We start from the raw sequence: 15,904 nt of genomic DNA on the forward strand, positions 1-15,904 counted from the left end.
GGTCGGAACTGAAGTGTGGATCAGGTGTATTTCTCACTCTGCCATTCACTCCTTTTGTGACCTTGGGAAGGTTATCTACCTCTTCGGACACGAATTCCAGTGTCTTAAGTTGATGCTCTCAGCGATCTATACTGGTTTTCAAATCTCATTACTGTACCTTGGGTTTCTGGACTGAACTCAAAAGTATCTTGGCCATTACTCTGCGGACGCCAACACAAACATCCCTCACATCTGTTTGATGGAATTCTCTGAATGTGCAGTTAATTCTATTTCAACTACTTTTGGTCCTTGGTGCTCCTGCTATGAGCAAAGATTGGAGAAAACACTTGAAAATGATTTTTTAGTACATTTAACAAATGCTGGTTATACTTTCAGGAGTACCAAACTAGTTGACAGGCTTCGGCAGAAAACCTAATTTTAATAATGCTACAATGTTCATTATACTTATCTCTGAGATCTAAGGAAAATAGATATTTTTAAAACTTTTTCCCTCTGTGAATGTTCAAGGTATTTTCAGTAAATATGTCTTTGTTTAAGAAACAAAAAAATGCAGTTGAAAGTCTTTGAGTTCAATGATATGTTGTAGTTGATGTCATTAAATTATAAATTTCAAATGGTAAATTTTATATTTTATGAATAATAGAAATTAACAAATTATATGGCATATGTTCTATATAGCATATATTATATATTATATGCTATTATATATTATATATTATATAATATATGCTATTATATATTATGTTTATCTGTTAAATAGAATACTTATATTCCAATACAATAAAAATAATACCAAAAAAACTCCCATCAAGTGGGATGGTACACACCTATAATTCAAGCTACTGGAGTCACAAATTGGAAACCGAAGCAGGCACTGTACAAGGGTGAGCATTGTGAGGCTTGGATCCAAGCTCTTCAAACCAAGGCAGAATACGCAGTAGCTACTGTACAATTTATCAGGTGATAATGCTGTCTAAATCAAAGAACACAGCTTTCCTAAATCCAATAACTCTGGAGACAAATGCAAATACCCTGTTAGAATGTTGAAACATTTACAGCAGAGCAAGGCAGTCGGGTTGTACAAACTTCAATGAGCACTTGTCAGCATCGCTTCCCAAAACCACGTTCAAGGCGTCACCTTTGGTAGATGGAGAGCTTGAGACCTTTCATCACGGATGTTTTTACACTGTGGAAGTCGGCCAGCACTACAAATGAGGGCTTTTGCCTCTTCAAGAAAACCAGTTCATCCGTACCTCACTGTTTAAGAATGAATGTGTGGATCAAGCAAAAGAACTGGACAAAAATGCGATGTTTAACGTCAGCTGTCTTATTCATTTGATAAATTGATGATTCATTTGATAAAATGAAAAGCAGGAAAGGGCTTGCTCCAGCTGGTAGGAGAACCCGAGCAAGAACTTGGGTTTTCACGTTTCTTTATCTTCTATCATATTTTTCAATAGACAGAAAGTTTGCTTTAAGTCTGATTTTTGCTATGTTTACTAGAAGATCAAGTTTATAGTCTTTCTGGGGGCAGAATTCAGTCCTGCACCATGGTCTGAAACAGCTTTTCTCTTTTTTCTTCTTTTTGTTTTGGTGCTGGTTCTGGGGCATGAACTCAGGGCCTGGGTGCTATGCCTGAGCTCTTGTGGTAATTTATTTGCTCTTTTTTTTGGTAGTTTACTGGAGATAAATGATAAAAGAAGCTACAGACTTTCCTACCCAGGCTGGTTTCCAACTGCAGTCCTCAGATCTCAGTCTCTTGAGTAGGTAGGATTACAGGTGTGAGCTACGATACCCAGGTAGTAACAGCTGTCTGTCAAGGACAACACAGGCCTTCTCTCTGCAGCTGCTCAAACAAGGGGTCAGGACCTCAGGGGAGCAACTCACTTCCACACTAATGTTTATCACAGAAATTACAGAACAAAAGAGTTTGAGGAGACCAGTACAGACTTCAGATGTGATCTAGTTTATGAGTTAGACTGGGATATTCTAGACTATTCCACCAATGTCAGCACCTTAGGCACCCAAATGGTTAACACCAACACACACACACACACATACACACACACACACACACACACTCTCTCTCTCTCTCTCTCTCTCCCTCTCTCTCTCTCTCTCTCTCTGAAATGCTGTATGCAGACACAGCATAGATCACCCAGAGACAAACAAAACATGCCTTCCAATAAGATGACCTATAACTCAATGTTACTGAAAATGAGATGAGTTAAAAAATTATCATCATTATAAATGGCATATGTTGAAGACGTTATATGATGTACAAACTGAGTGATGGGGCTTTCCACAGCAATAGTACTGGCATGCAGTATACAAACTCAAATTACTAACACTAGCGGGAACCCAGTTAGATGGGAAAACACAAATATTTCTAACTTGGCCTAATTTGTGAAGGAAATCTCATTTATTTATCACTGTAAATGAAGCTCAATTACTTATATATTGTTTTTGACTTGACCTTGTATCTTGATTCCAAAATTCTAAATACCTAGAAGGAAGAATAGAAGGAGAGAGAAGACAAGGAAGAAGAAGAAGAGGAAGAAGAAGAGGGGGAATAAGGAGGGGGAGGGGAGAAAGGAGGAAGAGAAGGAAGAAGAGGTACAGGAGGGAAGAGGAAAAAGAAAGGAGAGGGAAGTGGGAATGAGGAAACTAAATAGGCATAAAATCCTCCCTTCTATCTAACCTAGCACCAATAAGTACATTACTTCCTTATGTGTGGACTTCAGAATGCTTGGATTTAATAAACAAGACTATTGTCATTGCATAATATTGAATTGCTGGAACTATGGACTATGTGCTATTGAAGAAAGAAAATCTTATAGTCAAACATTAATGATGTCAGTGGAGTTTTCACAAAGGCCTTGAGACAATTTTCAACATCCTCTAAGCCAGGAATTTTAAAATAAAATGTGGATTATGAAAATGATCATGCAGAGACTACAAAGGCTGGAGTCTCAGGCCAGTTAAGAGTTCAGCCACATCACAAGAGGGAGCTTCTTTTGTTAGGTCTGATGTTTCAGGAAAGACCAGTTACATGTACGTCAAATGAAAGGGGTAAGTAATATCTATTTGCAAAACATGGTAAGACCCAGCAGATCATGTCAGCAAACCAAATCTGACCTACAATCTCTTGGTTTGAGAAAAGAAGCAAATTCCAAAGATGTAAACTGACTTACCAAAGACAAGAGCCCAAATCTATTTCTCTTTTATCTATGTCAAACTCTTTTTATAAAGCTGCAACACTATGATTTATTGAAGAGTATTGGGGGGAAATGAGATATTTAAATTATTGTTGGTCTTACTTGAAATTTCCAGGTGTCAGTTTTTGTTTAGTTTCAGTTTTTGTTTAGTTTCAGTTTTTGGTTAGTTTTGTGGTTGTTATTCTGTTGTGCCAATGTTAGGCTTGAATTCAGAGCCTGAGAGCGATATCTGAGCTTTTATACTCAAGGCAAGTGCTCTACCACTTGAACCACAACTCCACTTCTGGCTTTTTGATGGTTTATTAGCAATAAGAGTCTCATAGACTTTCCTGCCTTGGCTGGCTTCGAACCACAATCCTCAGATCTCAGTCTCCTGAGTAGCCAGAATTATGGGAGTGAGCCACTGGCGCCTGGAATTTTTGTTGTTGTTGTTGTTGTCGTTAATAACCTCAGCTTCTTATATAAAAGGGTTTCTACTGCTTTTTAGTTGTAGGCTTGTTTTCATCATATATTATTTGTTTTGTCCAGTGCATGTGCTCTTTTTATAATGGTATTTTTATAAAGGTTAAAAATACTGATCTTTGATATCCTGATCTCTGTTCTAATTTCATATATTAAAAAGAAGAAGAGGAGGCTGGTGGAGGGTTGGATACTGTGGGCAAAGGTCATATCTCAATGGTCAAAGGAGATCATTTCTAAATGTCACTGACTAATCACAAAGACAAGAGAGACCACAGTAACGTTGGCAGGAGGAAACCTGGGCTTGTGGCGTAGGTCGCTGCCTAGCAATCGACGGCCATTAATCAGAAAAACAGAGCAGTCAGAATTCACATTTCCTTTTAGTGGCCATGTGTATCACAGCCTTCTTCCCATTTGAACGTAAAGTGTAACCATAACGACTATTTCAGGCTCACCATGGCAGTTTCTATCAAGAAGGAAATCCAGCTGGGGTGTAGTTCAGGAATGGAGTGTTTCACTACCATGTGTTCCATCTGCAACACTGAAAACAAAAGTAGCAAAAATTCCAAGGCAAGCACCAGCTGAATATAGTCCTAGTACAGCTGTAGGATGCCTCCTTCTACTGGCAGTTAAATTCGGATGCCCTGTTGGCCACCAGTGTCTCACACCACTAGTCTTGACTGTACAGGAGACTGCAATGTGAGGATCACCGTTCAAGCCCAGGCAGGAAAGTCCATGAGAATTTATAACCAGGCTCAAGTGGTGGAGTGCCCAGTCTTAAGCAAAGAATCTATGCAACAGCCCTCGGGCCCTGAGTGTAAGCCCCAGTATCAGCACAAACATTAATTAATTAATTAATAAAAATTGGAAACTGGAAGAGAGCAAGGGAAGGGTGACATGATTCAGAAAGAAATGTACTCATTTCCTGACTAGTGTAACTGTAACTCCTCTGTACGTCACCTCTACAATAACAATACAATACATTTTTCTTAAAACATGGCTGTCCTTGGAGAAGGCATAAACCATTTTCTACCATCCTCTGTGGCTTCCCTATTTGCCCCATAATTTTACTTCCTTCCCAGCTCCTGAAAGCATTCACATTTATGACTTCCACTCTAGATTCACAGCAAATCTCATCTTAGGCACAATCGCTTATGATGAGGACTTAACATTTCACATGAGTTCAGCCAAGACTTTTGAACTACCTCAGAACTTCCCGTAGGCCAGAATGTTGCTGCCTGGGAAAATAAAATAAAATACATCTCCAGGTAACTACAGTGATGGTCTAAGTCATCTCCTGCTTTCACAGTGTCATCAATGTGATCATCACAATAATCCTCCATCATTTCAGTTTTATTTCCTACAGGATAAAGTGGGAAATAGCCACAGCAGCCCTTGACGTTCATTGTAATTTAGCTTCCATGTGAACATTTAACCCTAGTTCCCCACTTCACCAACACAAACTGGCACATGCACACTGGGCATGCCCACTTACCTTCTTATGAGCCTGTCTCCTTTCCTTCTGCCTTTCCAGTGTGCCCTCATGGAAAGTCAATCCATGAGACTTTCCTAAGTCATTTTGATCTCAGATGATCTTGTCTCCTTTTTGTTTCATTCCATTGTGTGTGTGCGCGTGCGTGTGTACACCCACCAGTCCTGGGGCTTGAACTCAGGGCTTGTGCATAATATATAATTGTGTAATGAACAAAGTCCATCATAAACCACAGTCTCACTTTTAGCAATAGCAAATTATAAATGTCTTGTTTCTTCATTTATAAAAAGGTAGTTTCAGCAAGTCTTACATGACATGTTATAGATGCTAATATCCTAGTTGAGATGATAAATAGACTCAAAAGATACTAAGTGCTAGAAAGAATCAAGAAATACAAGCCTGATTTACTACCTTCCTAATTCCTTTATTTTTAGTTAACTCTTCAATTGTGCACCTAAAATGTTGGAACAAGGACTCATTTCTAAACTTTGTCTTTCCATCAGCCACTGCACCTACCACAGAGTCTTGCCCATAAGCATGTGTGTTAATTGAATGTGCACTAACGGAGCTTACTAAGTGAGAATTATGCTTGGAAACTGGTTTCTGACCCTGGAATCCCCTGTAGCTCTAAGTTGCTCCAGGTATCTCTAAGATAAGCATTGCCCAGGTTAAAACCTAAACCTTCATGAGAGTCATATACTACACTTCATCGGGTAGGAACATCAGTGCTGATTAGAATGTTTTGTTTACAAGGAGTAGAAGCTACTGAGCAGTTTGCCTCTATTATATCCAGTATAGAGACTGGTGTGATTTAACCCCTCAGTATAACTTTGCTAATGCAATGCCTTTCCAACATGTCTTCCTTGACAATGCCAGAACAGAGATAAGGGGACAAAAGAGAACAATAAAAGGGTGGATTCAACCACATACTAGTGGCCCACACCTAAAATCCCAGCCACGCAGGAGGCTGAAATCTGAGGAACAAGGCTTGAGGCGACCTTAGCAGACAAATCCAAGAAACATATCTCCAATTAGCTAGCAACAAAGCCTGGACTGAAGGCATGGTTTGAGTGGCAGAGCACCAGCCACAATTGAAAAAACTGAGGAAGAACTTGAAGTCCTGACCTCCAGCCCTAGTGCCTTCCCAGAAGAAAAGCTGAGTGTAGGAGAGAACCTAGATGTGGAGCCCGAGCAGAATAGCAACATGAGGACATCACGATGAGCCACCACCATGGGGACCTAGGATTTAGGGCATTCCATGCTGAACGCTGCAAACATCCCAGGCAAACCAGAATAAGCTGGTCGCCTTACTAGGCATCAGGAAAATCCTCCTGGAAGACATTTTTGTATCATTTCAAAAGCATGCTAGACCACACCACCCACAAACTTGTCCTTGAACAGTTGGACAGAGCAAAGGGCTCCCAAGGCCAAGGCTAAAGGTTTGAAGGTTTGATTTCCCAAGTAACTTCATATTATTTGCTCTTTTTGTGTTTTTTCGGTTGAAGTTTTAAAAAAATTACTCATGTTTACCCTTTCGTATTCCACTCTGCTTTTTTTTTATTAATTTGTATGCATTGATTGTCATACAAGGACATTTGGCTGTGATATGTCCATACATACACACACACACACACACACACACACACACACACACACACACACACACACACACACACACACAGAGATACTATGCCTGGATCAAATCAACACTATTGTTCCCTCTGCTTATTATCATCTTAATGGATATCATTATTCCGTTTTCATACACGCATATAAAGTACTTCAGTCACAGTCCCTACCCTTTTGTCCCCCCTTCTCCTGCTGGCTCCTCACCTCCACAAACATCCCCTAACTTGTCAGGTAACTGTGTTCTCTTCCACAGTCACAGCCTATGCGCTTCTCTTAATGCACTGGCTAATCACTAAGACAGCAAGAAGGGCGCTCACGGCTATGCTGAACAAGTCTTTTCCTACTACTAAAAGGATTGGTGAGAGGCCCCTGATACTTCCTGGCCTTAAACATTAAGTGGTTGAAGCTTAATACACAAATGAACTCATGTCCTGTCTTTTCTAGGGCTACACACCAAGTATATCCAGATGATAACGATAAGCCATAGCCTGATTATAAAATGCTGAAGCGTAGTGTCCTGCTTAGTTGCATCCTAAGCCTGTGATACAGGCTCAGCAGATGTCAAATACAGCAGTGTGGGTTCAAACTCTCAGCAACTAGACGTTGCAGCCTAACACCAGCCCGTGCGCGCTCACAGTACAGCCTGACACCAGTCTCCGTGCTCATAGAGGGCTGGCGGTGCCCGGTGCATGGCAGGTGCGGGCTCATCCTCCATCCTCCTGCTGCCTTCCAGCCTCAGGAGTTTAGGCAAAGCATCTTGTTTTCAGTGACCACATGCCTCTGGCCTCCAGTTCCCTGTATTTTGCTTGTTTAGTTTTCCATAGGTGTTTTGCCTAAATCCACGGTGGGTGGGGCTTCATACTAGTAAACTAAGAGCTAGATTTCTCTACCAGAGCAAATGTCAGTAGGATGAAACCACCTGTGTCATACTAATCAGTTACTCATTAACTTGAAAAACACAAATAGCTTCGGCTAGATTAGAAATCAGGTGAGGCTCTTCCTGCAATGCAGGAACCGTCAGCATTGAAACACCAGATTCTCCACTTTCTCTGGGAGCTTGGGAAATAAGCCTTCGAGCTGATTTCTTGCCTAAGCGGTGGACACGTATACAATGGTGAAGAAAAGATTGTCTTCTGGTGATACCGTGTTCAGGTTTGAGATTCCTGGCGGCCTGCAGAAGACAGGAGTAGAGACTCCGCACAGCTCCACCGACAGCCCCAGCTCCGTGTTCCTCAGGTGAGTGCAGGTAGGTGGCCTGGGCCGCCCCAGCGGTGCTCCGTAGAGAGCTTAGCTCCCCGGGTAGCAATTAGCCTGGGGAAAGGAAAGACACAGGCCAGGAAGCCTGCCCAGTGCTTCTGACGGAGTACAAAAGGAAGAGCGAGGATCCCAGCAAACACAACTATTGCCAGCTCTGAGCAAAGCCATCTCTCGCTTCTCTTTTTTGTGTTTCTTTTGGCTACTGAGCAGTGTCTCCGCTCCTGACTTCCTCTGAGGTTCACAGCAAGGAAAGCCAGGTAATTAAACTAGACCTCCCCTGGTACCCCCAACTACCTGGATGGTTATTAAACTCTTCCTATGAAGTAGTAGTTACTAAGCTACTAAGACGTTTGCCTTTCTAAATTACATATGAAAATAGCATTGGCGTTTCCTTGGTACAATGATTTCCTGTAGAAAGATGTACATAGTAGATTTGACCTGATTCTGAGCACAGACTTTTAGGCTGTAAATACTAATATCCACATCAATAACACTAAGAGAGTGGAATTGTTACCAAACTAATCATGCTCATGCCAGGGGAGTGGCCAAACCACTGTTACCGGAACTGGAACACATGATTCTCCAAGCAGGAAGTCTCCAAAAGGGACAAGCCCTCCACCTGACCCTTGGGTACCAAGTTAGTCATGTTGTCCTAAAAATAAAAATAAAAACTTAAAATACACTGAGGCAGAGACCAAAACTGCTTACTCTCTTTCTATCTTTTCCTTTGATCACCAGTGCAATGAACGCTGTAACATCCAAAGTGTTTATAGTTAAGAAGTAGATTGGGAGTTTGACATTAATGTGCCCTGGGGTGATTGCTCCCCTCCCCCTGCTTTGGACACCTAGTATGCTTTGTCATTCTTGCTGTAAAACTGTCTTATTACTGGGCCAGTGATTTCCAAGGTCAGGCTATTGACTCAATTTTGGGACCCAATGATATGAGTGCCTAAGCATCCCTTTAAGCTAAGAATTGAACAGTCCAAAGGACAGTGTCTAGTCCTCAGATAATTTTCTGTGCCCAGAAGACCCATTTTTCTTTGTTTTGGTTGCTTTTCTATTTCTTTCTATTTCTTGGGTACTTTGCTATTTCTTCTTCCAGGCTGCTACTCTCTCTGACCTGTCCCCAAGGCATGCTAATCATTTGGGCAAGGCCAGAGGGAAAAAGATGCTCTTTCTCCTTTTTTGTTTTTCTTTTTACAAAGTGTTGCAGCTTACTGCTGAGTTGTAATGTTTAAAGCAAGGAAAATAATGCCTTGTGCTTTTAATCAAGGTATTTATTATTACAACGTTAATCTCGGGGTTCCTGGCCCCCTCTTTCCCAGGCCTCCATTTCCTTCATCTGTCCTGTCTCTCAATCAGATATTCTAAATGAGAATTCTCTAGAAATTTTTAAGATGTAATCCAGTAGAAGTGGAAACCAAATATTAGAAGTATCTCATCCAAACCTTTGTGTAATTTTCATATGACTTCCTAAATGAAAAAAATAAATAAATAAAGGAATAATCTCCACACACAGCTTTATTTTTAGATAGTACCCTATTGAGAAAGTCAAGAATTAAACATGACTATTTGTCTTATTAATTAATTATTTAAAATCACTCACACAGTAAACACTCTAAATTATGGCTTTTAAAAATTAAATTAAAAACAAAGAAGTCCCATTTTGTTCCATGGCATTCATATATCAGTAGGTCAGGTTATGAAATAAAGTTAAATAGTATTGCAAAGCAAAGATCCATTTAGGATCCATTTTCACATTAGCTTGATTTAGCTATAAATTTTTTTTATTTGCTTGTAGTTGTTCGGGCAAGAGTATAACTTCGATGGTCAAAATGTAAAACTCCTGCATTTTTTCCATATTTCATTAGCTTCAAGTATCTCTCAAAACACTGTGTCTACTCACCTTGTTTTCAAGTAGATTCATGCCAACTCCCCTTTGGAATTCAACCTCTAACCAGAAAAAATTATTAAATTAAAATTCATCAGCAAGCAAATCCATATTTGAAAGTGTAACTTAAATAAGCATAAATAAATGTGGTTTTCATGATGATTAATAGAATAAAATAAAATAAAAACTTACATTAATCTAAATGCAAACCTCTTTCAGAAAGAATCTGAATATTCAGCCCTGAATGTGAAACATTAAATTTCTAACTTTAACATTTATTAATGCTCCTTTTAAATGTATATCAGGGCTCACTTGAAAATACTTAGCATACTTGAAACAGTATAGACATTTCACCTAACTGAAAGATCTATTTATGTTTTGGGTGTAAAACCATCATATATAATTTGCAGAAGCCTTCAGGCACACATTGGTTAACTTTTTAGATAAAATAATAACAACAATAATAATAATGTGAAGTAGCTGGGCACCTGTAACTTATACCTGTAATCCTAGCTGCTTAGGAGGCTGAGATCTGAGGATTGTGTTCAAAGCCAACCTAGGAAGGAAAGCTCCTGAGACTCAACGAACAATCCAAAAAAAGGCCAGAAATGGAACTGTGAGCTATGGCTCAAGTGGTAGAGTGCTAGCCTTGAGCAAAAAAAAAAAAATCTCAAAATAAAAGGAAGGAAGAGAGGGAAGGAGAAAGGGAGAGAGAGAGAGAGAGAGAGAGAGAGAGAGAGAGAGAAAGCTCTCCCTTAATAATAATAGTATTCGTATGACTTCTTGAAATCCAGTTTTTTTGCCATGAACTGGAACTAATAAGCTATGTACTTTAAACAGAGTCAGAGAAAATTTGTGCAATAGTTGAATGCATGCATTCAACTGAGTAGAAGTTTATTAAGTGTCGCAGGGCTAGGCTACTGGGCAGGTTGAAAGGTCCAGTCTCAGGCAAGGTAAGCAGAGTTCTTGCTTCCTGGAGATGACTAGTTTCCTATCAGAGGCAGGTAGAAAATGCAAATGAATGTAGACATACATACATACACACATAATTCAAAAATTAATGTTTGTTATAGGAAACAAGTAAAAGCTGAGAAGGAGAATAAGAGAGGAAAGCTAATTTGCATGGAATGGTAAGGAAAGGGCACCTTGAAGAGGTGAAATTGGGGGGAATTAGGTAATGGAAAGAGCTGGGAAGGAGCATGTCCTTCCAGGCTGAGTTGGAAGAAGATCTTGAGACTGGGGAAACTGTGGAGCATGGCACCTGGAAAAGTCAGAAGCAAGGAGACCGTGAGGGCTAGCGTTCTATTCCAAGTGTGCCAGGAGCCATGGAGGGCTTGTGGTGGTGTGCACTCATTTCAGACAAGCACTCAGGTCTCCCTGTGGGTTCTGAACAGTGATTTGTTCATCCAAGCAAAGCTACACCTACTCATAACTCCCGGTGTATCTATGCATCAGCAGCTTTAAGATTCACACCTAGAGAAGCCTTGGTTCATTATAGATTATGGATGTGACCGACTCTCCCAACAATGTCCATTGCGTTTCCAGATCTTTGTCATTTACCACCCACAGTTATCCTGCTGCTCCATGACCTGTGAACTGTCTGACTCTCATTGTTTTCCAGTCTGGAAGGTGTGAAATGACATCTTGGTATAGCTTTCATGTGAATTACTTGTATTAGTAAGAGGGGCATTGTTTCAACATCCGGGCTTGAACCCGGATCCCGGGTACTGTCCCTTAGCTTTTTTGCTCAAGGGTGACACGCTACCACTGAAGTCATAGCTCTGCTTGCATCTTTTAGGTGGCTAATTGTAGATGCGAGTCTTATAAACTTTCATGCCTGAGCTGGCTTCCAACCTTGTTGCTCAGATCTCAGCCTCCTGAGCAGCTAGGATTATAGGTTTGAGCCACCAGCAGCCTGGCTCACCATCCTTTTCTTGACAGTATTTGAAACACTTTGTCATGTGATATTTTTGTTAGTTATATGTGTTAGAAAATGTATTTCAAGCATTTGAATTTGCCATATTCAAGACGTTATTTTTAATTAACTGATCGTTTTCTTTATAACTCATTTAAGAACTCTCTCTCTACCCTGATGTGATAAGAATATTTAGATGTATTCTCTTTTGAAAATGTGCTTTTCTTTCACATCAAGGCCCTTTCTGGAAGGATCTTTGCTCTGTTGTAAACTAGGGTATGAATTCATAATCCATACAGCAGTCCAAAATTCAAAGTTCATGAGAAGCATCATTCACTAAAATAAGCATTACATTAGACAGCCTCATAAAAAATTCAAATAAATGGTTATGCCTTTATCTATAGTTGGTTGGGAAAGGCTTTGGTGAATTAATAGTTACATAAATTAGTCATTCAGAAAATAGAAAAATCAAGAATTTCTATTGGACTAAGTCGCTTCTGGGAACTTAATATGCAAAGTAGCTATTTGTCAAAGGTGAACGTTCCTCAGTGGAATTAATATGCAGAATGGAGTATCATGAGCTTTGGGGCACGTGATGGCAGCTGAACCGGGCAAAGATGATGATGCAGAGCTAAGTCTGGATGTAGGAGAATAAACCAGGCCGTGCCTGCTAACCTCTGAACTCTAGAGTTTTGGGGCTACTCCAGACTGCCTCCTCTCCAATTTGACTCCAGTGGAGTCCAAGGCAGCCCTGCAAGCCTCCTCTTGCAGCTCCAATGGAGCTATTGATACTCTTTGCTCTTCTAGCTGTGGGGATATACAGAATGTGTGCCTTTTAAGCCTTGGATTCTTCCCTACCAAGAATTTTGCTTTCTTCTCTTACTACTGGGCAAAGGACAGGAGACTGTTAATCTGAAGAACAAGAACATGGCAGACATAGTTATCATGACTCATTGTCAGCTCTTACTCACTGGAGCTGTTGGGACAAGAGTAATGCTTAGGTGTACTGCTTAAAAATGCTTAGAATCAGGCTGATTATAGAGAAATGCAAAAGCTCCTGCTCCTTTCTGTATTCATGGGGATGAGTTGGTAACAGTCAAAGAAATCAAGTCTATGTGAAGGCAGTAGATAACAGCATTCATTTCCTGGGTGTAAGGCAGATATTTCTGTGAACGAGTAAAGTCAGTGTTAGTACCTGTGTCCTGTCTCTCAGGAAGAAAAATGAAAGGCGAGCTAATTCAGAAGGCAGACAGAAGGACATGCACCTGGGCATAGTGACCCGGAAGTATACATGCAGAGCAATAGGACTAGGCCTCTTGGTTGGGGGAGTTAGTATTTTCCAAGCAGGGATGGATACAGCTCCTCAGCAGGTGTTTCCTCTGGGAAGAAAGGAGCTATCCCATCTCTCCCAACTCCACTGGACCTTCTTCATACTCCACTTATACAAAGCACATACCAGTTTCTCAATTTTCATGCTCTGTGTAGTTGCAGGCTTCTAAATATGCCATAGGACCTTTTCTCCCCTTGCCTGCCCCAAGATTCCTATTTATCTTTCATGACCCACCTCCTGAAAGATGCAATCTTGAGGGATGGCTCTGTGGCCCCATTCCCGCCCTCCAGTCTTTCCATTGTTGTTGGCATGGTATCTTAAGCTAGCCACTTAGCAGAATGTAGTGTTTGCGGGTATATTTTTACCTATATTTTTAGCCTAGGAAGGCTAACTTTCTACCTTCACTGGCCACCACCTCCCCCAGGCCCTGGGAAGGTTCCTAACAAGACATTCACATAGCCATACATTTGTATGAAATATACATGCAATTTTTTAGCTCCATTGAAATTATGATTGCTCTTCCTCTCCACGGCAGTTTTCCCTCTGCCACATTTCCCATCTGGTCCAGGGTAGCCAATGGCGTTTTTGGCATCCTGACCTAGGGGATGTTGTGTGGAGATGTATTTAGCTGGCAGTCTGGAGAACACGTTTCTGTGATTTGCCTCCACTTTTCTGTATACAGAAGTTTTTGCAGGCCATCTGGCATAGGCATTGCATCCAGAAATAGTGCTACCACTTACTAAGCCATTCACCCTGCTTAGTAGTAGCACAGAGGTGCAGGACCACACATAACCTCGTCGTATGAACCTACCCTGCAGGTGCTGGGCACCAGAATTATGTGGGTAGTGGAAGAGAAACAAGGCTTGAATGTGTGGGATTAGAAGCTAGGCTCTGGGAAATTCTTCCAGTTACACCTGGAAATTGGTTAGCTGGACTTTGCTATTGTTATTGCTTAGAGAAAACAGAAGTTAGCTTCTGCCAAGACTGTGTTGTTAGTCATGCAGCTGATAAAATTATAAGTAATCAATCGTATACTTCTTCTTTTTTGATAGTAATTGCACACAATAAGATCTAGCCAATTCCTGTGCTTCAGAGAAATAACACTTAGACGAGAGCCATTACATCTCCATGTCACTCATGGGTGAGCTTGGCATTACCAAAAATAGGGGTGAATTTGAAAAAAAATCTCTTATGTATTAAGAAGTACGGAGTTTGTGTGTGTGTGTGTGTGTGTGTGTGTGTGTGTGTGTGTTGCACTGAGGCTTTTCACTGAAGGCTGAGCCACACCTCCAATTTCAGCTTTTTGGTAGCTAATTGGAGATGAGTCTCACAGATTTACCTGCCTGGGCTGTCTTTGAACCCTGATCCTTGGATCTCAGCTTCCTGAGTAGCTAGGATCACAAGTATGAGCCAGTGGTGCCCAGATTTCAGTTCTATTTTTTTTTTAAGAAAAAAAACCTAGCTAGACACCTGTGGCTCACCTGTGGTTCCTAGCCCCTCAGAAGGCTGAGATCTGGGGATTGTGGTTCAAAGCCAGCCAAGGTAAGAAAGTCCAGGAGATTCTTATTTCAATTAACCACCAAAAAACCAGAAGTGAAGATATGGCTCAAGTGGTAGAGCCCTAGCCTTGAGCAAAAAAGCTCAGGGACAGGGTCCAGGCCCTGAGTTCAAGCCTCAGGACTGAAAAAAGAAAAGAGAGAGAGGGGAAAAAAAACCAAAATAATCTATTCTCTAAACTGAAAATACTAAAACTTGATGCCATGTGATCAATTCAATGAGGATTACTTAAGATTATGGGGAAAAAATCATACTATGTCAAGCAAATAATTTATTTGAGTGTTGCAATACGTTTGTAGATTTAGGATATGTATGTAATTTGTCAGTGTTATCAAGAATTTCATTTCTAGCCAGATGCTGGTGGCTCAGACCTGTCAGTCAGGCTCCTCAGGAGGCTGAGATTTGAGGATTGCAGTTTGAAGCCAGCCCAGGCAAAAATGTCTGGGAGACTCTTATCTCCAATAAACTAGTCAGAAAAAGCTGAAAAGGGGTGCTGTGGCTCAAGTGGTAGAGCTCTAGCCATGAGCAAAAGAAGCTTAGGGACAGCGCCCAAGCCCAGAGTTCCAGGGGCAGCAAAAAAACCAATAATTATTATTATTAAATGAAATTTTAAACCCATATCAAAGTCTTTTTTGGTGATGCATTCCATCACTTTCATTGTTTTGTTCGTCATATTTACTCGCTGGGGGGAGGGGGGCGGCTAAGGCCTGTAATCCTAGCTATTCAGGAGGGTGAGATCTGATGATGGTGGTTTGAAGCCAGCCCAGGCAAGAAAGTCTGGGATGCTCTTATCTCCAAGTAACCAACGTTTTTTTCTAAAAAAAAGAAAGTGGAGTTGTAGCTCAAGTAGTAGAGCACCAGCCTTGGGCAAGCAAATCGAAGGGACACCTCTGTATCTCACCTTTAAATTAACAATAAAAAGGAGAAGGAAAAAAATCTAAGGGACAGCACCGTGGCTCTGAGTTCAAGCATACACACGCGCGTGCACACACACACAAATACACACACACAGAATCGTTTTGTCTTGACAGATTGAAAAACTCAAATCCAGTTCATTTGCTTGCCTTCATCATGTTGATTTGTTTATTATTTCTTTAGCCTGTGTGTGTAACAGATCAGAGCCAGGCAGGTATAAGGGAGCTGAGCACTCCAGGAA

The 15,904-nt window shown here is 40.9% G+C and overlaps 1 protein-coding gene across 3 annotated transcripts in view; it reads left to right on the forward strand.

The window, feature by feature from the left end:
• Positions 1-15,904, forward strand: part of LOC138809139 (GRAM domain-containing protein 2B) — a 104,144-nt gene that overhangs the window by 2,956 nt on the left and 85,284 nt on the right. The window contains exon 1 of one of the 3 annotated variants that reach the window (XM_069995563.1): positions 7,802-8,034. The exons of 1 other annotated variant lie outside the window; for it this stretch is intronic. In XM_069995563.1, the coding sequence (XP_069851664.1) occupies positions 7,910-8,034 (125 nt within the window). In that variant the 5' untranslated portion in view covers positions 7,802-7,909. Of the gene's footprint in view, positions 1-7,801; positions 8,035-15,904 lie in introns of those variants that run through there. One more of the 3 variants, XM_069995559.1, reaches the window with a different exon arrangement.

The sequence above is a fragment of the Dipodomys merriami genome, unplaced genomic scaffold (assembly GCF_024711535.1).
Source record: "Dipodomys merriami isolate MVZ:Mamm:240054 unplaced genomic scaffold, mDipMer1.0.p SCAF_487, whole genome shotgun sequence".
Taxonomy (NCBI): Eukaryota; Metazoa; Chordata; class Mammalia; order Rodentia; family Heteromyidae; genus Dipodomys; species Dipodomys merriami.